This window comes from Haematobia irritans, chromosome 3 (assembly GCF_050003625.1).
Source record: "Haematobia irritans isolate KBUSLIRL chromosome 3, ASM5000362v1, whole genome shotgun sequence".
Classification (NCBI taxonomy): Eukaryota; Metazoa; Arthropoda; class Insecta; order Diptera; family Muscidae; genus Haematobia; species Haematobia irritans.
Genome location: NC_134399.1, coordinates 227,174,483 through 227,197,382, shown reverse-complemented (window position 1 = coordinate 227,197,382; position 22,900 = coordinate 227,174,483). Strand labels below are relative to the sequence as shown.

Sequence of the window (22,900 nt, the reverse complement as noted above, 5' to 3'; positions counted from 1 at the left end):
CCGAACATTTCGATTCATCTCGACTCAAAATTTTCCGCCAATTTATTAAAAATATCGATTTAAATCAGAAAAATGTATTTATTGTTGTCGTATTTTTTCCAAAATTTTGAACCTTCCACCCACAAGAAATCATTTTCAAACTGTTATAATTTTTTAAGAAATTTTCCCCAGTCCAACGATTTTTTTTTCTTTATTTGAAGTATGTCTCAAAAATGTTATGAGGTAAATGACAGTAACATTTCAATGACATGCAAAGTAGTTCAATTCTAATTAAAACAGAAGAAGTTGTTCGTACTCTTCTCAAAAACTCACATTCTCTGTCTTTAGAATGCCCTCGCGACAATATTTTTTTCAGTGTACTGGAAAGTTCGACACTGAAACCAATTAAAAAAAAATTAAAATAAGGGAAATTTAACTAAAATCACCAATTAAAATTAAGTTAACTAAAATAAAGTTCTCTCAAGACGATTTTACCTTTTGGTTAAAGATTTATTTAATATACCGTGAAATTATTTAAATAGCGTCAATATGATTTGCTGTTATGTTTCTATAAGGCCATATTCTTTATTCTTTTCCATTTAAATGAAAAGGAAAATAAAATTTTAATTCATTGTCATTTGTTATATTCCTACGGTTGTTATAACAACAAAGCATTTTCAACTGGACTAATTGGCATACAGGAACCGGAAACATATAATGCGACAGACAATGCTAAAACGAAAATAAAAACAAACGGTAACCAACTTTTCCTTCGGTATAATTAATCATTGTATGGCGACGCCATAAACAATGCCACAGAGGTAGTCAACACAAATAGACCATTTTGACGCATTAAAGATTGATTTAATTTGCTTTTGCACCTCGGCGAAATTGGTGCCAAACCGCAATGAATGGATGGACGAAGACACCATTTGCATTTATTCTACTATTCTACTACATGCCACAGCACAATTTGTAACGATCGCATAGTGGGTCGGTCGTATGGTCTGTGTGATTTGTGGATCGACCAAATCGTTTGATCGATGTTAAATGAAATACCGTTGTTCACTGCTGCCTGATGGTAGTCCCATGTATCATCCTACTTGAAGAGAACGTTTAACTTTTGGCAACATTTGCAATTTCCTATACTCGAAATACAATTTAATATCTACACAATACGTCACTTTTTCACAACGTAAACTATTTCGGGAGCAAAATAAAAAAACACACACACACACATATATATATATATATATATACGAAAAGAGTCGGACAGACCTAGATCATCAGTCAGTTGTAGCATAAATTCCCACGCCAACGAACAAACACTAACAAAAAATAAAAGAAAAGAAAATTCAACGTCTGGCCTTATTCGGAAATAGTTTTGAAAAATTGTGAACAATTTGTGTTTTTTTTTGTGTCTTACCCCAATAGCCTTTTGGCGGGTGGTGTGAATGAAAATATTTTTTGAACAAGTGTAGTGACAAAAAATTCCTACAAATCGAAAAGTGTCTAAAAAGCCAAATAACCTAATGACAATGTACACTTCTTTGTTATTTTGTTAAAAAAAGTTATTTCACTTCATTTATTTTACTTTTATCTAATTGTGTCTCTCATTTATGTGACCAATTAGTTTCTAATTTATGATGACTAATCATTTTTTTGTTTATTTGTTTTAGGTGAAAACTACACGTGTAACGAAATCCACTAAATCGGGAAGCTCTTCTTCACCAGTTATAGAGACAACTTGTGATATCGAGGAGATTTGGGACGAAGAAATTTTAAAACAATTAGTAAGTACATGGTATTCCTTCTTTTTCTTAGTAACTTATAGAAGTTTGACTTTAGACAATTTTAATTAAAATATTTTAGCAATTGCAATTTGATTGTTTTTAAGGAAATGTTAACATTTCGAATGAATAAATTGGAATAAAAAATGTTCAAATGACGATGTTAAATATAGACACAATTTAAGTAACATTTATTTAGTTTAGAAAAGTATACATAAATTATGCAAGAAATCTACTAATTTCCCTGAACTAAAAAAACGTTAAATCGACTATAGAAATGGATACAACATACAGAAGAACAATTTTTTCTCATTCAATCACGAAATTAATTGATCCACTTAAGTTTTTAATTGAAATGTTTTCAATTACGAAAATGATTTTTTGGAATGTTAAAGAATGAGAAAGACAACAAAACTAAATGTTCAAAAAAATAGCATCATATAGAAAAAAAGTAATATATCATATATGCAATGTCATGCAACGGAGGGTTAAAATTAAAAAAATAAACAAACAAACATTTGTTTAGCTGGATTAGTCCTCAGAGTTTGATTGACAAGTTAATTGTATCAATTTATGCTTTAATCAAAAATTAATGTTATTAAAACGTTAATTGTATCAATTAATTTTTTAATTGAAAAAGGTTTCAGTTTCAATCTACGTTTTAACTGGAAATATTTTGGTGATATTTTTTCTGTGTAGTTTTGAACAGTGTGATATGTACTAGTAATCAGTTAACCCAAGTATAGATAGTGGAAATCTTTGTCTCGGGTATGCGTCTAGAGTGATTTCATATCGGACCCACGAGAATTACGATTCTCTCACTTTCGATAATTATTAAGTTACAATTAAAAAAAAGTTTAATGGCTTTGACAACTATGGTCTTAAGCTCGTTTTTGAATGCTTTGTAAACTTGCACACAAAAAAAAAATTTTTTGTTCAATCACGAAACTAATTGATCCAATTAGTTTTTTAATTGAAATGTCTTCAATCACGAAAATGATAGTATCAATCACAATTTTAATTGGGCATAGACAAAATTCTTGATTAAAAAATTAATTGATTTCATTAGCAAATTTCATTTAATTTTTTAATTGATTCAATTAAAAATTTAATTGATGTTGATGGCAAAGCTCAATTTATTTTTAATTAAAAAGAGGAATTATTTTCAATTACTTTCTGAATTAACTTAGAGTCCCAGCAAAAAAAATTGGAAGTTCTTCTAAAGGCATAACTTTGAAAGCACTTCCAAAAATGTCCTCCCAAATATGTTCTTTATTTTAACTGCATAGGAAGTCCATTTGATCCACTTTTTTATTACTCGCTTTTTTTCATATCTTTAATGGGAAATAATTTTTTTTTGTTTCAAATAGGTTAAAATCAGATAAAGAATTAATAAAAGGGTACAAAATATTTAAATTTCGCCAATAAAAATGCTAAATCCATTCTAGAAAAATTACGAATTTTTGAAAATATTTGATGTCGAACGTTCTAGACAAGCGTTAGAATGCATTCAAAATTATTATTTGATGTCGAACGTTCTAGACAAGCGTTAGAATGCATTCAAAATTATAAAAAATTTTAAAAATTATTTATCTTAAAAATTTCACAAAAAAAATACACCTTAAGAAGTGATGCGAATTCAGTGCAACGGCTGTTGAAATGGTGAACATCCGTCGTATGACAACATCATGTTAAATTCATAGCTTCTGCGTTAATTGTGTCAATTAATTGTTTAATTAAACATTTTAAAATTTTCAATCATTGACTAATTAACCTAGTGTTTCTATATTGATTAGAAATTTAATTGTATCAATTAATTTATTAATTGAAAAAATTTTCAACTTCAATTAACTTTTTAATTGGAAATATTTTGGTGATATTCAAATGTGAAGTTCGATTTTTTTTTTGTTTATATCAGATAATGAATATGTGAGAAAATGTTTCTTTAATTAATTATTTATTGCTTACTTTATTGACATTTAATTATTATTCATGTAGAGTAGTCCGTTTGGAACGCTCACTTTTGCTACAATTCTATTTAGTTACATCGAATATCTCAATTGTAAAAAAACTGACTACATATATGTAATTCTTAATAATATTCTATACACGAAGAAATTATTTTTTTATTTTTATTGTTATTTATTCAATATACAAAACCATATAATTATAAATTATGATAGTAAATGGGAAAGGTACTAACAACAAAAGTTTTCGACTAATAAAAAATCTTTTTTTAGACCTACATACCATAATGATAGCTATATTGTTTTTTTTCAGTTGGAACAAGCTAAAACCTACGAAGAACGTCGTAAAATACGATCACGTTTGAGGGAACTTATGGCTGACCGAACAGGTACTTCAAAAATTCGTTTAAAAATACTTACACAATAAGAAATGCTGGGGGTGTTAAAAATTTCTTAATTAAAATATTACAGTGAACATCCAAGAGATATCAGGACTGGTGGCAACTACTTCTCAATTACATAAAAATTTTCGAACTTCAATTGCCATATTTTTAACAACCCCTCAAAAAAATGTATCTTCTATTTTGATAACACATATTTGTGTAGATATCGTATCCAGGCGATACTGTTCTGATTTAAAATGAAAGATACATTCAGATTTAATGAATTTTCAAATCACATAGGCCACTTTGGAAATATCACCAATACAAAAATTCTTTATGATATTAACGATAGATAGGGTGCTGCATATTTCCACCTCTTCCAAGTACCATACATTCATATCAGTTATCCTCTTAACTACCACCTCGCACCAATGTTCGATAAACCTTGATGATGACTCGATCTTTAATTCTGCATTTCTCTGTCAATTTACTCTATTCTAGATATGTAAATACACTTATAGTTTGAAATCATAACGATTTTCGAGCCATAAACAGAGAGGGAGAGTGAAAGAGAGAGTGAGAGATATACAGAGAAAGTAATAACATTTGTTATTTGCGCTAGGTACTGACCACACATATACGTAGTAAATAATCGTACTGCTACCATACAAATACGATCAGTGTAGATGTATATGTGTGGGAGAGCGTGAGCGTAAGGTGTATCTGTATAGTTAAGGAAAGATGTAAGCATCATAATTCAATTCTTTTTTCTGTTTCGTTGTCATTTCGATACGTTTCGATCACTGTCGTCTCTTCCAGAGAAAACAATCAATCAATCAATCAGCCATGTGTGTGATGTTCTCTATCATTCGTATCGTAGTCGTTCGTTTGTAATTCGTTATTCCATTGTTTCGATCGACAAACACCACCACTACCACCACCACCAAAACCCACTATTATCACCTACTACTACCAACAACCGCACCGAAGACAAAAAAATTATACATCTAATTTTTGAGAATCATTTTAACATTCACTGTTCGTTCGATTTTGGCCCCGTACCACAAAGAGAGTGAGATAAACAAAAAAAGCAAAACAAAAATAAACAAATTGAGAGTAAGGCACAGCTGACGAGAGCCTTCTTCTCAGAATCGCTAAAAGACAATCAAAACAAATTCAAAAATCAAATCATCATGTTCCTTTTCTTTTTTCTTGTTGTTGTGTTATTGTTATCGTTTGTTATTTTCGATTTTACAAAATCAAATTTTAATCGTACGCTCACAAATTTCCTATATTTAGAAAAGAACAGTTGCCCACAGACAGGCAAAGAAGACAGTGAAAAATCTACAGCTGCTGGAACAAGCGTCGACGGGACATCGCCTGTTCAAAGAAGCGAAAGCAGTGCCAGTGAATACGAAGAAATAATAATCGAAGAGGAGGTAACTGACGACAGCTCGGTTGAAGAAGAGGTCGAAGAAAAGCAAGCCAAAGCTCCCGAGGTGGTCAAAGAGACTAAGCAGGAAAAAGCCACACCTATAGCGGCGGCAGACAAAACTGACTCACCTTCTGAAACGTGTTCTGAAGAAGAAAAACCCAATACTAGTGAAGATTCGGAGAAGACAGAGAAATCCGAATCTGAAACTGTGATAGAAAAAGAACTCACCGTAAAAACCGAAGGCTCAGGTGAAACCTCCGAACAGGGTGAGTCCGACAAGCTCACTCAGCACCAAGATTCAATGCGGCAACAAAAAATGATGCAATCCAGCCAAGCTAATAATCAAAGGCTGGCCAAAAATAGTAGTAGTACTTATAATAAAACAACGACAGCATCTAAACTAAGTAGTGATCGTAATATGCACGCTGCTCCTTCGAATAACAAAAGCTCCTCTTCTTCCGCACAGGCCTATGCGGCGGCCAGTGCTCAAAATCCCCCTCCCATTGTGACAGTGACTGCAGGCAGGACAGACAATATTAGTGGTAGTACATTAGACTTAGGTAACAGTAGTAGCATAAGTTCGCAAAGACAAGTAGATCGTCTAGGTGTGCCTCAAAAAGAAGACTCCGGTACAGAGAGTGGTGAAGACTTGCGATTCATTGCGGCTGGTCTCCGTGACCAATTGCAAATGAAAAGCGATTCAAATATTATCGACGATGTTACATGCGCCTTGAGCCGCTTAGAAAATTCCCTAAAAGAAGGAAAAGATATCAACGTGGAGATTGAGAAAAGGAAAGCCTTATTGGCTCTAATAGGACGTCTACAAGCTGGCCTAACTTCGCCCGAGAAATTAGCCGAAATTGCAGCAGCAATGTCGGAATTGGATGGAAATGATGGTTTGTATGGGGAAACCTCATCGCCAGAGGCCGATGCACATCGTTCGAGTCGTCAAAGATTTGCCAAGAGACGCAACCGTATAGATCGCCATACGGTTGGTGTTATTCGTGAAGAGTTGGCCGATGCCCGTCGCTTCATTGAAGATATGCAAATCATGGAGAATATATCAAATTCAACAACTCCTGAGGGAAGTAATCACATGGCACCACCTCAATGGTTTCCATTGGAAAAGAATGCATCTACAGGAACCATTCTAAGCCAACAACAGTCAATAAAACAGAATAATTTTCTCAATGAGAATTATGTACAAAATTCTATACATAACTCAGTTCCATCTGCTTCGAATGGTCAAAAAAGGAGACCAATATCGGGAGATTTTTCTGTTAGTTTTGGTCTCAATACAGACTCAAATATAGCAAACAGTTACACACAAAATCCTATGGATAAAGTGAACGTTGAAAATGATTCGCCCGATTCATCGTCCAAATTCAGCAGATTTTCAAATAAAAAAATACTTATGAAACGGGCAAATACCATCGATTTATCCAAGGCTAAGCGATTCAACTCCGACATGGATACAGATTCTGAGGCGGAAGATAAATCTCAGCTTATTGGTCTCAAAAGAGCTGTTCACCCAACAGTGAAGAAGCGTGTGCAAAATGTAGTTCCCCCATTTGAACCTAAGACAGAGAATGATCGTAAATTCTTGGCATTTATTAACAAACAAAGTGACAAACCAGGATTGGGTTGGGCCAATGGAAGATCCGTCTCAAATTGGACGACTAAGTTTGGTTCATTAAAACATACCTTCGAAGCAGGAGGCACTACAGTGACAGCAGCCAAACCTCCCCAAGTTCCTGGTCACATGCACCCAAGAAGCCAACAGAGTAATAAACAAACACTTCCCGCCAGAGAGAATTATATCAGCACGAATCAACAAATTGTACAAAGGCTTCAACAGGAAGCCGAGCGTCAAGCAGAAGAGCGTAGAATGAAGATGGAATACGAACGTATGGAAATGGAGAGAAGAGAACGAGAAAAGCTAGAACATTTACGCCAACAACAACAACGTGAACGACTGGAAAAAGAACGGTTGGAAAGGGAGTATTACGAAAGAGAGAGATTGGAAAAAGAACGTTTGGAAAGAGAGTATTATGAGCGGGAGATCAGAGAACGTAATGAAAGGGCGGCAGCTGCTAATGCCGTTAATGTCCCCAAACCCATCCCCATTAACGAATTCAAACATGCTCCACAATCTGTGTTTAGACCTATCGACAATGGCGAACACAGTCCAAAACCCATCTATAGACCAATACCACAACTACCCACAGGTCCCCACAGTTGGCAAGCTCCATCGGCGGCTTCTGTAGTATCGCCCAGGTCAAATCCTCTGTCACCGAATAGCCACCATCCTAAACGGCCTGACGATTCCTTCATTACATCACCTCCACCATCTTCGAAATCTCCAATTGGTTTACCTTGGGCTTCCAAACCAACTGTAGACTCGACCAGTTTTAGGAATAAGGCAAATAAGTTTGAAGAACGCTCGAAGTATGATAACTACAGTAATGGTCCCTTGTTGCAAAGGCATCATTCTCTGCGTTCGTCGAATATTAACGTCTCACAAAATGATGACTATAAGAAACGACCATCACTACCCAATGCAACCGATCCATACAGCGCTCATCGTGATTTTAAAGTGGAAAACACGTTGTCATCGTATGCACCGCCTCCACCTACCAACATTTCGTTTGTTTACAACAATCGGACTTCGAAGCCGACATATTTAAGTTATCCTTGCTTGCCCACAGCTGTCTCTGAGTCAGATAGCTATCGCTCTCGTGAGGATTCTTTAACTAATCCCCAAGCGGTTCCATTGATTCTAACAAATGCAAATCCAACATATGAGCCGCCACACCAGGAACACGTGATGCAGCAGCAACACTACGATATCATGAGTCCCAGCAACAGCATTAGTCCAAATGTACATGCCCTACAACAAAATACCGACTATACTGATGATGACCTCGACACTGAAAATCTTATGGAATATCGGGCTGTTAGCAAGGTAATGGCTAAGCCACAATCACAAACCGCTGTTACTGTAGGTCGTAGAACTGGTCATATGAGTGATGACGAGGTATACGGTAAACATTCAAAGGAGGCAAAGAGTCTTTTGTCTACCATGAAAAATATTGGAAACTCCTCCAATCGCGATAACAAGCGTCAACCGCGAGTCACTAAACGTCCCGAAGCTGTTGTATCACCAAAAACGTGTCTTTCTCCCGACGGACGTTCCTATCAAGCCCCCATGGTTGAACCTCTATTTCCGGATATAACTAAGTTCGAATCGAATAGAAAACCAATGTTTGATAATCAAAAACAACAAGCTACACCAACTCCCTACAACCCCAATGCTTCATATGGGCAACCTAAAAAGCAACCAGCCATGTATAAGAGTTTAGAAAACTTGGCCAAACGTATACCCGTGCAACCTACGTCTACTAATCCAAGTCCCAAAGGATATAGTCCACGTCAACCTTCTCCAACCACCTATGTTAGTGAGATGCAAACCTCATATGTCGTCACATATCCCACGGACGATACTACTGATGATGAAGACCACAGTAAACATTCTTCGTACGGTCAGAAAGTAGTAAACGACATTGTGCCCGTAAGACGATCCAGAAATATTAGTGAGACTTCAACAGTTAGTTCAACTACAGCATCAATGACATATGCCAATCAAGCTCCTTCTCCCAATACAAATTGGACTTCCAATCCCATTGTCGCCGATGAAGCCATTGGAAAGCCTTACTACGAGACTCCTGCTCATTATACGAGTCAGCCATCACTTGCACCAAATACACAAAGTCAAAGAACTAGACCTGAAGAATCGAAGAATTTCTATGACAAACCTCAGCATTATATGAGTCAACCTTCCATACCGGCAAATCTTAAAAAACCCATGACCATGGCAGAAGATACACAGAAATCACAACAATACAATTATAACAAAGCGGCATCATCTGGAAAACTTGGTAGTTCAGAGTCCAAATACCAGAAACCTGCACAAGCGCCTAAAGTTCCTTTGTCGCCAACGCAAGTTATGCCTCCGCAGTATAATAATGTAGCACAAAATTCGTATGGCAGTGGCACTTCCCAACAATCACACCCCATGGTCAACCAGTCGCCAAGTGTTCCTACTCAGAAACCCAATATTTCTTCCCAAACTACTGCACAAAAGAAGACAGTGACATCGTTAGGGCTAACCAATCAACATCGTTCTACAACTGTCAATCACACACCTTCCAATGTGGTGGCTTCATCACAACCAACTCAAACCACTGCCACCAAATCCAAGAAAACTTCAACGACTATAAAATCTCATGAGAAGGTTGCAAATAAAACGCAAGTATTAGCGAACATGAGGAAGACTGTAAGTGAAGATTATCACGATGTGCAGACAGTTCTGCCAATTCACAAATCACAAAAGACAGGAGTTTTGAAAGAGTCTGCTGCAACGAAAATCGTGCAACAACAAAGTGAACGCCTAAATGCCGAGTCAAGGCGTAAAAGTTTAGGAAGTGCCCTTGAATACCAAAAAATGACAATAGAAGCACAGGAAATGTACAAATCATCAGCTCCTTCTGAAACGCCAGACATAGTAAAGTCTTCGTTGCCGAAAGACGAAAACCAACCCATCCTAAAAAAGTTTGGACCACCACAACGTCATCATTATGTACCGAACTCTTACCAGAGTCCTCTATCAAATACTGATAAGTCATCTTCAAGTACGGTACACACCAAAAGCCTCGAGGTAACATCCAGCAAATCAATTCTTAAGACAACGCAACAGCACGCAACCACATCCAGCTCACAACCCACAGTTGTGGAAACACCATCAACACCTCAACCTGACGATGATTACATACCAAGGAATATTGTCTTTAATAATATCCATGCCTTCACTTCATTGTCTACCAGACGACCCGAAGAGAATAGATCTCATTTTGAACCTGTGGTTAGACCCAACAAACTCAGCAAGTCCGATTCGTGGAATCAAATCGTAAACTTGCAAAGTCAGCACACAACAGCGTCAACGCACAAATTTGCCCCGCCACCAGCCAATGAGCTGAGACGAACCAAGTCAGGACACACATTATCGTTCCCAAAAATGTATGAGGCTCGCGTTGACAAGACCGAAGCAACGGAGAAACAGAAAACTGTTGCAGCCTATTTCTCGGGACAAAAATCGCCGGTACAACACGAAGAAAGCTATATGCAGCAGACCAAGAAATCAACCATAAACCGAACAAAAACTAGTGAAAAAATATCGGCCAGTAGAAAATCGATGGGTTCCAATGTTGGTCCCACATCTCAAGGAGGTTTGGCACGAAGTGCGACAATGCCCCAAATATCCAATCTGAGTTTCCTTGATGAAAGTAATGTTGAAGATGCTTTCGAGCAATTGATTATGGGATCATAGTTATCTCAATATGGACATTTTTTCATTCAACAAATACCGGCATATTCAACAACAACAACAAAAACACCAACATCTCATGCCGATTATGAACAAATAAATACCAGCCATTCCAAAGTGATTATACTTTCGTGTTGTCCCATCAAGAGCCTTGTTATAGGTCGACTGTCTGTGTCATCACCGTCACCGTCATCATCATCACCTCTACAGCATCTACAGTTTTGTACAGTTAGTTATAGTTTTGGTTACCACCATTTTGTTTAGTTTCGTTACAAAATACTCGACTCTTGACATTAACGACACAATGGACAGACCTCAAGCGAATGGACGGAGAATTTGCTTAAACAGAAGTTGAGGGACTTCATGTTGTCTATTAGTAATAAAGTAAAACAAAAAAAAAAAAAAATAAATAAATAATTACTCTTCGGAAGAAAAAGAAGAAAACGAACGAACACAAAATGATCATCTGTAATAATCGCAACGAAGGCAATGAAAACATTCGTGTCCTATTACAATCATCAGGCGGTCTCAAAAGTTGTATTGAGTTATCGATTTCTTGTTATCGCTGGCACTGTCGTCCTCTTGCAAAGAGCGATAAGTACAACGTGAACAATCACAGGATGTGTCCTAAACAAAAAGTCTCCCATGCCAGTCAAATTTGTGAGTTGAAAGCAAACAAATCACTATCCGCTTAGTGTTTTACCAGTGCCAAACGTTGCCGCAAATCTACTATGTCCCCTATGTCCAACGCAAGTAACGCGACATTCACATTAATGACGCATGTAAATCTGTCCAATCGATAAATGATAACAATGTTATCGTTTGCTTGTATCATTCGTTTATCTCTACATGCCCATAACAAGCAGTTCTTTTCGTTCTCGTTCTCGTTTTTTTTTTCTTTATATTAAATCGCCTTAAATTCCTTAACCCATATTTGTTAAACTATTAAATTGCTGTACATAGATAATGGTCAAAAAGACAACAAAATCACTGAGATTTCTAACACCAAAATTGCAATAAGATACGAAATTAAGAATGAAGTTATCACAACCTTAGGGCCGGTTTCTCAATGTCTTGTTATTATTTATCGTCTCGATAAAACAGCTGATTCCATACAAGCTAAAGTTGTTGACATTGAAATTATCCATCGTCTAACTGAACCTAAGTTTAACATATTTTTATTGCACAATTTTTTTTGATTTTTGTTAAATTGTATTATTTTTTCAAAAGCTCAATTCAACGAAAAAAAACATAATTGCATACAAAGAGTAGCAGCAATAGGGTTTAAAGAAAACTCTATACAAAATTTTCACAATTATAATATATCCTACCAACAAAACAGCTGATTCCAAGCAAACATGTTAATAATTTAATCGTTAAAACGAAATTTTTCGTTATATTTTAAAAAATTGTTTCTTTGAATCAATTTTAGTGACACATTTCGTTAATATAACGAAACTTTCTACCAGTATAGGTTGAGAAAAGGGCAAATTTTTTACCATAACTTAGAACTGGAATTCATAAACAGATATTTGTAGTACTGTAAAACGAATTGTTAGAAATTCTCATTTGGAACGAATATAAAACTCAAAATTGGTAAATTAATACATACAATTAATTTAAACTAATTTCCTCATCTCCTGAAATGTCGCAAGCTAAATTACTAATTGGACTATATACCATCGAAAGCATCGTTTATAATAGAGGTCTGCATCGAATAACTTTTCACTACATGTATGCAATTCGTTGTCGAATATAGTATATACACTGTCTTTCTCTCAGAGCGCAAGTAGTGAAGTGAAGAGAACACTTGCTTGTCAAATACCACCAAGTACTTATCCGAAACAATATGTGTTCCGAAAAAAAGGAACAATAAAAATGTAAGTACTTGAGAAAAAGTACAAGATGGATTCTCTTTACTTCACGTGGTACCACAAGTATTTCTCAGTGATGTGCGAAGCAAAACTTTCCATTATTATTAATCATAGATATGTATGTATATCACATATTTCATATATTTATGTATGTCACACACTTACCTTAACGTTTGCCGTTCTTTATAATAAACCAAAACATATATTATGGAGATTAACTGTATTTTGTATTTCTGAAACTGCACTTGGTACATGGAGTACTCTATGAAGTTTTGTTCTCGCAACATACTCGAGGTGATCACTCTGAGTACACTTCAATAAGAGAGAAAGAGGAATATGTGTTTGTTGGTAGTGAAGACATCAGAGTAGCAACAAGAAGTTACTCGTGGCTTTTGGTGTTCATCAAAATGTGTACCAATAGTTTTGCGACTCTTTCAAATAGATGTACTCATGTAGCAAGTACACGTGTACTCTGCATTTACAACTGGAATTGTGCAGACCTCTAGTTTATAATATTATGGGATTTATAAATCAAAATACAAAATGCTTTTCAAATTGCGTTGATTTTCAACTAAGAAAAAGTATTCATTAATAATCTAGAAAAGTTTCAACCATGATGTCCCTCCTTCTGTAAAATCTTGTAAATAGACAAGCTGCAACAAAACAGCATATCCCCCTTAAGCCTACATATATTTGACCAGAGGGGCTTAGCTTTAGCATGAATTTCTGAAATATGTTTATTTTTTTTTTGTTGATCATCTTCCTCGGAGGGAAATATAAATTTCTCCGATTTTGTTTTTTTTTTTTTGTTTAAAAATTTTGTTAATATTACCCCAAAAAGAGCCATGTTTTGCATGTTGTTGCACTGCTTATTCAAAAAGTAGTGTCACAAAGGTTTCCCTAACACTCCCGAAAATTGTTATAAATATTATAAATATTCGTTTTTTTTTTTGTACATACTATGTATTTAGAGTTTCATAGAATGTTTTTTTATGTGTCTAAATGTTTAGAAAAAATTGTAAAAAAATTATATATGTTGCATGATTTTATGTCTTGATTATATTTATACTCATTTGGACAATGTCCAAATGATTCACACTCATTACTGAAACATCCTTTTTCATGTCTATCCCTCACAGATGCCACCAAACAGCAACAGTCTTCCACATCGACAACCGAAAAAACCGAAACGAAGGGTAAAGATGGTGCTGTTGTAACCACAACTACTAAAGGTAAGGTGTAATTCACAAACCCACCTTCATATACCCACTTTCTTTCATCAAGCTTTAGGAATTACCATAGGCTCTTAAATGAATGAATAGAATAGAATCGCTACTATTTACTTAACAATCTATGCTTTGTGAATTTGGTTGGGTTGTAATGTAAATGTAATCTAAAGTAAAAAAAAAAAAAAATTTTCCAGAGGAATTAATTAACTTTTAATTTTATGTTTTCAGTTACAACTCGTACAGTGAGTGGAACTGGACCAAACACCGTTTCACCTTTCGCCAAATTCAAACAATTGGATAGACAAAATTCTCAACAGTCAACAAAGTGAGTAATATATTTCATGCTTGTTTTTTTTCTCATACATAATAAAAATTTTAGTTACTCTTAAAAATATTATCATATTCAAAAGTGTGAATTCGTTGATTTAAAAGTATGCAAAAATATGTAAAGAAATATATTGTAAATGGTGGGGAATATGCAATGCAAGCCTAGTATTTATTTGATTAGTAATAGCCTTTGTCAGAGTTATTTATGAGTATGTATGAAAACCGTTATTAAGATTGAGAGAAACTTAATTTGATTAAAGAGAGTAGGAGTATTCAATAGAGTAGTTGCTTGTGATATTCATAACAGTTATAGGATGTTTACTAGGCTCAAGTGTGAGAATACATCCACGGCGATTGTCGGTGCGGCGAGCTCACAATTATCTCCATGGGAAATATTTGATAGCGAATACGAAACGACGAAAACGTAAGTTAAAATGCAATACAATAGGTTAGCGAACAAGAAATCCCGTTGTTGTTATGTTATATTAATGATTATATTTAAACCCAGTTTTACGAGTTCAATTCTAATTCTTGCTGTTATTTTTTGAGAAAATTCTAACTAAACTATTGTACTAATTTAATAATTAGTATTTTTTTTGTCGATTTGAAAAAAAAATTATTAAACATAATTTTTTTGTTTGTTGTTTAAAATATATTATTTCGAATTAAAAATAAATTGCAAATTGATAAAATGTCTGTAGCGCTGTATGAAGGTCACGACAGACACAATTTAAGAACAATTTGCTCGTTTGAGAAACTTAAGAACGTAATTTAAGTACACTTCACCCACATTAATAAATTGTGAACTTTTATTATAGTAAAATTGTGTACTTCATTTGTATAAAACATTTTTTTTTAAGTTGACGTTATTAAATTATGTTAAGCAAAATATTATGGATCGGAAATATACAGAAACTATTTTTGTTTTGTTTTTTATTTCTTTTTTTGAAAATACTTTGGGAAATAATTTAGAACCTAAGTTAGGTTAGGCTAACTATCACCTCACTTAGAATTTTACTTCAACGCAAAGTACAAAACAGCAAACATCGAGTGCTGTTTTTAGCAGATTTTTTCTAACAGCAACAGCCTTTTTTGAGCCATTTTCATGTTGCTTCGTTAGGCTTTAACTGCCAGTTAACAGAAAGAAAAATGGATACATATTTTCTCCGGTTAACTTTAACTGAAAAATGTTCAGCACTTAATTTTCTAACTGGCATATGGAATATATACGCAAGATGACAGATATGTAGATATCACGGTTTAAAAGTTCGTTAGATAACGTAGCACTAACGGAGCTTCATGACAATGGTGGTAAGAGAAGCAGGATAACATGAAATTATTATTTGTTCTTCAATTTGACTTACCCACATCTTCAATTTATAGCCTGTTTCTGTATGTCGACCGAGCTCTATCGATCAACTGAAATGGGAACAAGCAGCTGAATTTATAACCAAAAATCTGCTGATTCTGTGCATTTCAATAGATCGTTAAAGCTCGTTCGACATACAGAAATAAGCTGTTACTTTTTGTTAAATGACAATTAAAATCTAACACTACATGAAAATGTAAATATATTAATATATTTTCATTATTTTATATACACACATGTATAGTTGAAAATGTTGTAAATAAACGTATATTTCCTTCCATGGAGGATTAGCTGCTTATGGGTGTAGTCGCGTGAAGTTTTTTGTAAATGGCGCAAAACTTTTTAGTCAATTAACGAATTCACACTGTTAAAATACATATTTTTCATTTCATATAAAAACGTTTTAAAAATTTCCTGGTGATTGGGGCACATTGAAAAGTGAAATAACAAATGAATTGTAAAAAAAAATTGCATACTTTCATTTTACCTGTAGATAAGTATGTAGATGATTAATATACAACATTTACATCTTTTAACATTATAGAGAACTTTCTAAAACAGATACCTATCACATACATAATTCTGTTAGCAAACTCTGGTACTCACACGACAGACACCTTTGTAGATTCTTGATAGATATCTTTAAAACAAAACCTATACTAGTTTAATGCAGTAGATGAGTCTCTGTTTCCTGTGAACATTTTTTCTATCCTAATTTATTTACCATCATTGCGATAGATAACGAATAAATGAAAACTATGTTTTTATGATAATCTACACGATTCTAAAAATTTTACCAAATACCAAAACATTTGTAGAATTCTCTTTGTTATTTTATTTAACAACCAAAAATTCATTTAATACAAAATATGTTAAATTGAAAATATAGGAATTCATTTTCTCTAGAATTGTTTTATTTTGTAAAAGTATATAAGTATTTTATAAAAACAAAAATCGTTTGTTGTTCAGATCCCCAACAACTCCTACAACACCTGGTGCTGGCTCCTCAGCCTCACCATCTGCTGGTGGTAATGCACCTATGTTCAAATTTACCGATCCTGCTTTAAATGCACGCGCTGCCACTGTCAAGGAACAGCTTCTACAGTGGTGTCAATCAAAAACTAAGGAATACGAGGTATACATATCAGCTATATGAGTGAGAAATCAAAACTTTTGTCCTCTCTCTCTCTCGCTCTCTTACGCCACAACGTTTGTTTTTGTTTCTTTCTACCACCTATTAAAAAAACAAGACACCGTTATGACCTAAACCAAACGATTTTATATTGTGACTTTTTGTTTTTGTCAATTTAATAACCCAAAATTTCTCTCTAATATATATATATTTTGCTATTATTTAAATGCCCCTAATGCAAATATTTGAGCTACTCAATAACTCAACAGACATACACTTATCAACTGCAAATACGCTAATGGAGTAATCTCTCCTTCTTCTTCTTATGCCAGCTAATTAAAACGCTAAAGCAACTGCAAATGATCTGACCACATACAATGCATTCACATAACCTGCAAAGCAATCACACTCACATAAAAAAGGTCCTTCGAGTCGGAACAAGCTAAAATGCCTAGGTCTCTTTTTCTAACTCAGCTAGCAAACTAGAAAAAAAAACACTAAACTAAAAGCCTTTTTAAATGCATGCTATTTTGTTGTTCAATTCCAATATATTAAACTAAGATACCTTTAGTAATTCGTTTATTTATTATTATAATATTCTCCTTCCACTTTTACTTTCTACAGAATGTCCAAATAACCAACTTTAGTTCGTCGTGGGTCGATGGTTTAGCATTTTGTGCCCTCATACATCATTTCTTGCCAGATGCCTTCGATTATAGTCAACTAACACCAAAAAATAGAAGAAAAAATTTTGAATTAGCTTTCACTGTGGCTGAGTAAGTAAAAAAGTTAAATTTTATAGTATATTTATAATAAAGAAATATTTTATAACACTGAAAACATATGTTCGTTATTGCAAATATTTCGATTACAATTATCCTCTCAAACGTGAACACTTCCCAAAAGTGTGTACAAAATATGGGCGTTCCCTTCTGAGAGATTTCATTGTATATTAATCGGCAGACTAAAAAATAAAACGAAATTATTGGTTCAATAACTTTTCGCACTTCATATTTTTTCAGTGTATATCAAATATAACTAAATGGAATTTCTTATTTATGTATTTTCTTTTTATTTTACAGTGAGAAAGCCGGTATAGCCCCACTATTAGATGTTGAAGATATGGTTGTGATGAAACGACCCGATTGGAAATGTGTTTTTGTCTATGTACAAAGCATCTATCGCCGTTTTCGAAATTGCCAATAATCACCCCAATTCTATTTAGAACCTTCAATGAGATATTTCATTTCTTTCCCTTCTACTAATCAACCAACGACTCTTGTTTGTATATCTGTATTATTTGTCAATAATATCTAGAACCAGACTTTAACCCAGTTATTGTCGCATATACCATAATCTGTATGGCATATACTCGTATCTACACTGCTATAATCAGGTCAATCGAGTTCTGTTCTGTTTTATTTTAATTTGTTTAAATTATTGTACATGGCCATCGTGAACTGTACAGGGTCATGATAATTTGTTGTTATTTGTATTATTAAACGAGAAATACTAAACTAATCGAGAGGTGCAATCAATGCAAGCACGATTTTTGAAGAGATTCATCGATAAATATTAAATGTTGACCACTACTTTGTTGTTATCACTGATATCACTAGGAATTATTCACTCGGTCAAATCTTTATATCAAACGATCGGGTGGAAGTTTGGTGATACAATTTTTGTGAATGTCCCTACTATTATTCATATATAAAATTTCTATATTTTTAATTTAGATACTCATACTACTGTAATTATTAATGCTATAAATATATCTGTATGTATTTCTATAACTTTTCTACTAACCTGTTGATGAAATGTATCAACAACAGATAAACCCTCAAAACAAAACAAAACAAAACAAAAATATATTTGGTTATATTTTCTTCTTCTTTGATTATAAATAATTACATAGTAATTATGAAAAATAAAAATCATAAACGAAGGATTGTTTATCTATTTCAGGTCTATATAAAACAAAGCTCAATTCCTTTAAATATTTTTTTAAACAATGTATTGAACTAATTTTTTTTTAAATATATAAGAAATGAAAATCAATAAAAATATTAACATTCAAAGAGAATTATGCTTTTGTGTCGTGTATTATTCAAAGGATAATTCAATAATTTATTCAATAATTTTCATTTAATGCGATAGGAACTAAGGCAAGTATGTTAATATTAGAATTTTTCCCGGACTATTTCCAGGAAAGCGGGAATTTTCCAAATTCCCGGCCAACTTCTTTTGATATGGTATAGATTTTAAACATTTGAACTAATTGAAAATCGCCCAAGGCCTAGGTTCTAAGGATAGCGTCTTTGGAAAACCATATAATGCACTTAGTCCCTTTGAACCTCGTACACCACTCAAAAAATCAAACCAAAACCTTTTTATAAATGAAGACGAACTGTAACGACTACGTATGTCGGACAACGCAATTATTACTACATGGTAATATGAAAGATTATGCAATTTTAGGCCACGCAATTTACAAAATGCTGAAAATGGCGAAGATTTGCCTGCAACTACAAAATTGCACAAAGTTTTGTATCGTCTCCTTTAGAATATTATCAAAAGTCTTTAATTATGTAATTAGATTTTTGATCAGGGAGAAATTCTAAGACGATATAACCATGTCCGTCTGCCTTTTGTAATGACACTACAGGTTTCAATAATGACGCTATCGCCCTGTAATTTGTTACAGATTGGGGTTTTGTTTGCAGGCAGGCCAAGTTCGAAGATGGCCTATATCGGTCCATGTTTTGATATAGCCCCCATATAAAACGAACCCCCGAATTGGGGTCTTCGGCTTCTAGAAACCGTACTTTCTATCCGATTTGAGTGAAATTAAAAATCTAGAAGTATTTTAGGACCAAAAATATGTGTGCTGAAAATGGTGCCTATCGGTTCATGTTTTGGTATAGCCCCCATATAGATCGATCTCCCGATTTTAGTTCTTGGGCTTTTAGAAACCGTATTTACAATTTGAAATCTAGAGGTAAATCTAGGACCACAAATAGGTGTGCTGAAAATGGTGTCTATCGGTCCATGGTTTGGTATAGCCCCCATATAGACCGATCTCCCGATTTTAGTTCTTGGGCTTCTAGAAACCGCAGTATTTATCCAATTTGCCTGAAATTTGTTCCGAATATATTGTGTATCGGTACAGATTTTGATATATCCCCCTTATTAACCTGTCCTTCGATTAGGGGTCTGGATTCTTTAGGTTTTTTAGAAGCACAATTAGGTGTGTCCATATAGACTGATCTACCGATTTAACTCCTTGGGCTAATATAAACCGTAGTTTTTGGTAAGGCCTCCATATAGACCGATTTCACTTCTTGGGGGTATAGAAGGCGCACTGATCATGAAAATTGTTTGAAACTGAAAGTAAAATTTCCAGATTTTACTTCTTCTAATCATTTGAATAATGGGGGTAAAAATCTACAGATTTAGATTTCAAATCAATACGTCATTTGAAACATATCCAGAAGATGATCTAGTCTTCATACGTAGAATCTTTAAATTTATCTTCGGGAAGCGTTCTGGTTGAACCGATTTGCTTAGGAGAATATCTATCATCAACCACTCTATATTAAGTAACCCGCTACGACGAAAAGTTTTCAAAGGAAACTAATATATTTGATTCATGGTGGTGGGTATTTAATATTCGGTCCGGCCGAACTTACTGCTGTATATACTTGTTTTTGCTAGTTTGGGTTATTTGAAACCAACTGTACTTGAACAATGGCTGAATAATATTTTTTTGTGTAATTATTTTTAACTCAAATAATGTGTAAATAAGTGTTAAAACCTACATTTGTGCCTTCTTTTCAAACTGTTGAGGATGTAATTTATATACCGTTGGGGGGTTATTTCATATTTTTGGGCTTTACTTCATATTTGATATAAGGATGTATTTCATTGTGGAAAAATACACCAATTTTTAGGACATTCTTATATATTTTCATTGAGGCGTTATTTCGTGAGACCATTCGAATTCCTTGATATTTAGCATATCGAATTTATATGTGCTCTTCAACGGCTGAAACACATAGGTTCCATCACATAAACCGAAAGAACATTAAAGAGCCACTAAAACTGAGGACGTGGTCACTTTTGCTTTTGTGGCTCTTGTCCCCAATTTAAATTAAAATTTCCTCCCTAAAATCTCCAATAAATTCTTAAAAGTTTTTATGAAAAAAAGCATTAATGAACGAGTACGCTCTGCTACAGAAAATTTGTAATAATTTAAACATTGTAACTAAAATATAATGTTTGTCATGCCAGCTTGGGTGTCCCAATAAGATCATGATTTCGAAACAAATACTCGAGAAATGAAAATGAGGATTCGGTCACCATATATTTATGAATGAAAATTTACTTTCATATACTCAAATAACAAAATTGGGTTATCGATAAATGTGAATGTGAAACATCTTCATCATTTCTATATTAAGTGTAACTACATTTCTTTCGAATAACGGCCTGGTTATGCATACGGCTCGTAAGCGAAGAGTGGCGTGTCAGCTGTTTGTTTTTGATATACGACAGCCCATACAAACGATTACCCAACGTTTTCACAATGTAAGCGTGTCGTAGGATTCAGAAAAAACAAAAATTTACGTGTCGTTGTCGTATCAGCTGATCAAAAAACAAGCGCCATCGATGAAAAATGCGATTAGCGTGAACATATATGTGTTGGTTTCAGTTAAAATGGACGATGAGAAATTAATATTTTTCGTGAAGTTCATTTTAAATGTAAAAAAATAAACTTTTTTCTGCCAGTTCTTGATAGTTTGTTGGTATTTTTTTTTTCAAGTTGGCTAATCGCCAAAAAAAAAATCATACGTTGTCGTTATGTTACGGCTACGCTACATTTTTAGATGCATAACCAGGCCTTAAATGAGAAATTAATATTTTTCGTGAAGTTCATTTTAAATGAAAAAAAAAAACAAACTTTTTCCTGCCAGTTCTTGATGTCAAGTTGGCTAATCGCCAAAAAAAAATTATACGTTGTCGTTATGTTACGGCTACGCTACATTTTTAGATGCATAACCAAGCCTTAAATGTTCGTACGATTCCGTTACGTTAACGTCCTGTTCCCGAAGTTAGTGTCCCTGTTCGATTTTCGAAATGAAAATCACTTTATTTCCATGGTTACTTTTTCCAAAATAATCAAAACTATATATGAATACAAACATATTCCAGTCATATCTTGACTTCATCTAAAGGTGAGTATTAAGTTCGAGTTTAGCCGCTAAAATCGCTAAAGTGAAAACTAAATAAGTAAGAAAAATACATGAAATTATACATATTTGTTGCAAATTTTATTTTAACTTGATGGGGAAAAGCCCAAAGCAAATTTTCACAAAGTTTGTATTCCTTAAAATGTATTATTAAAGAAAAGTAATCGTGAAAAAATGATTTTAGCGGCTAAACTCGAACTTAATACCTACCTTTAGGGCCAATTTCTCAATGTCTTGTTATTATTTATCGTGTCGATAAAACAGCTGATCCCATACAAAAATTTTACTAACCGGAGGTCTATCCACCGGTTAAAATTAATCGGAGGATGAGAAACTGGCCATTAAGGTGGGAACTTAATACCCACATATAAACTTTGTGAAAACTTGCTTTGGGATATTCCCCATCGAGTTATAATGAAATCTGCAACAAATATGTATAATTTTATGACGTTTTTTACTGCTTTAGTTTTCACTTTAGTGAAAATTAGCGGCTAAACTCGAACTTAATACCCACCTTAAAGGTGAGTATTAAGTTCGAGTTTTTTCACTAAAGTGAAAACTAAATCATTACAAAAAGGCATAAAATTATACATATTTGTTGCATATTTTATTATAACTTGATGGGGAATAGCCCAAAGCAAGTTTTCACAAAGTTTGTATTCCTTAAAAAGTATTATTAAAGAAAAGTAATCGTGAAAAAATGGCAATTTTAGCGGCTAAACTCGAACTTAATACTCACCTTAAAGGAAAAAAAATCAATTTAATTAAATTAATTTATCTCCT

General features: G+C 33.9%; 1 protein-coding gene across 1 annotated transcript in view; it reads left to right on the top strand.

Annotated features, from left to right (window-relative positions):
• LOC142231476 (uncharacterized) overlaps positions 1–18,951 on the top strand; it is an 83,341-nt gene extending 64,390 nt beyond the window's left edge. The window contains exons 10-19 of the mRNA XM_075302085.1: positions 1,659–1,772; positions 4,050–4,125; positions 5,419–10,939; positions 11,045–11,165; positions 11,357–11,597; positions 13,951–14,043; positions 14,269–14,365; positions 16,706–16,871; positions 17,493–17,644; positions 17,951–18,951. Coding sequence (XP_075158200.1) covers positions 1,659–1,772; positions 4,050–4,125; positions 5,419–10,939; positions 11,045–11,165; positions 11,357–11,597; positions 13,951–14,043; positions 14,269–14,365; positions 16,706–16,871; positions 17,493–17,644; positions 17,951–18,074 — 6,705 coding nt within the window. The 3' untranslated portion in view covers positions 18,075–18,951. The remainder of the gene's footprint in view (positions 1–1,658; positions 1,773–4,049; positions 4,126–5,418; positions 10,940–11,044; positions 11,166–11,356; positions 11,598–13,950; positions 14,044–14,268; positions 14,366–16,705; positions 16,872–17,492; positions 17,645–17,950) is intronic.
• The last annotated feature ends 3,949 nt before the right edge of the window (positions 18,952–22,900 follow it).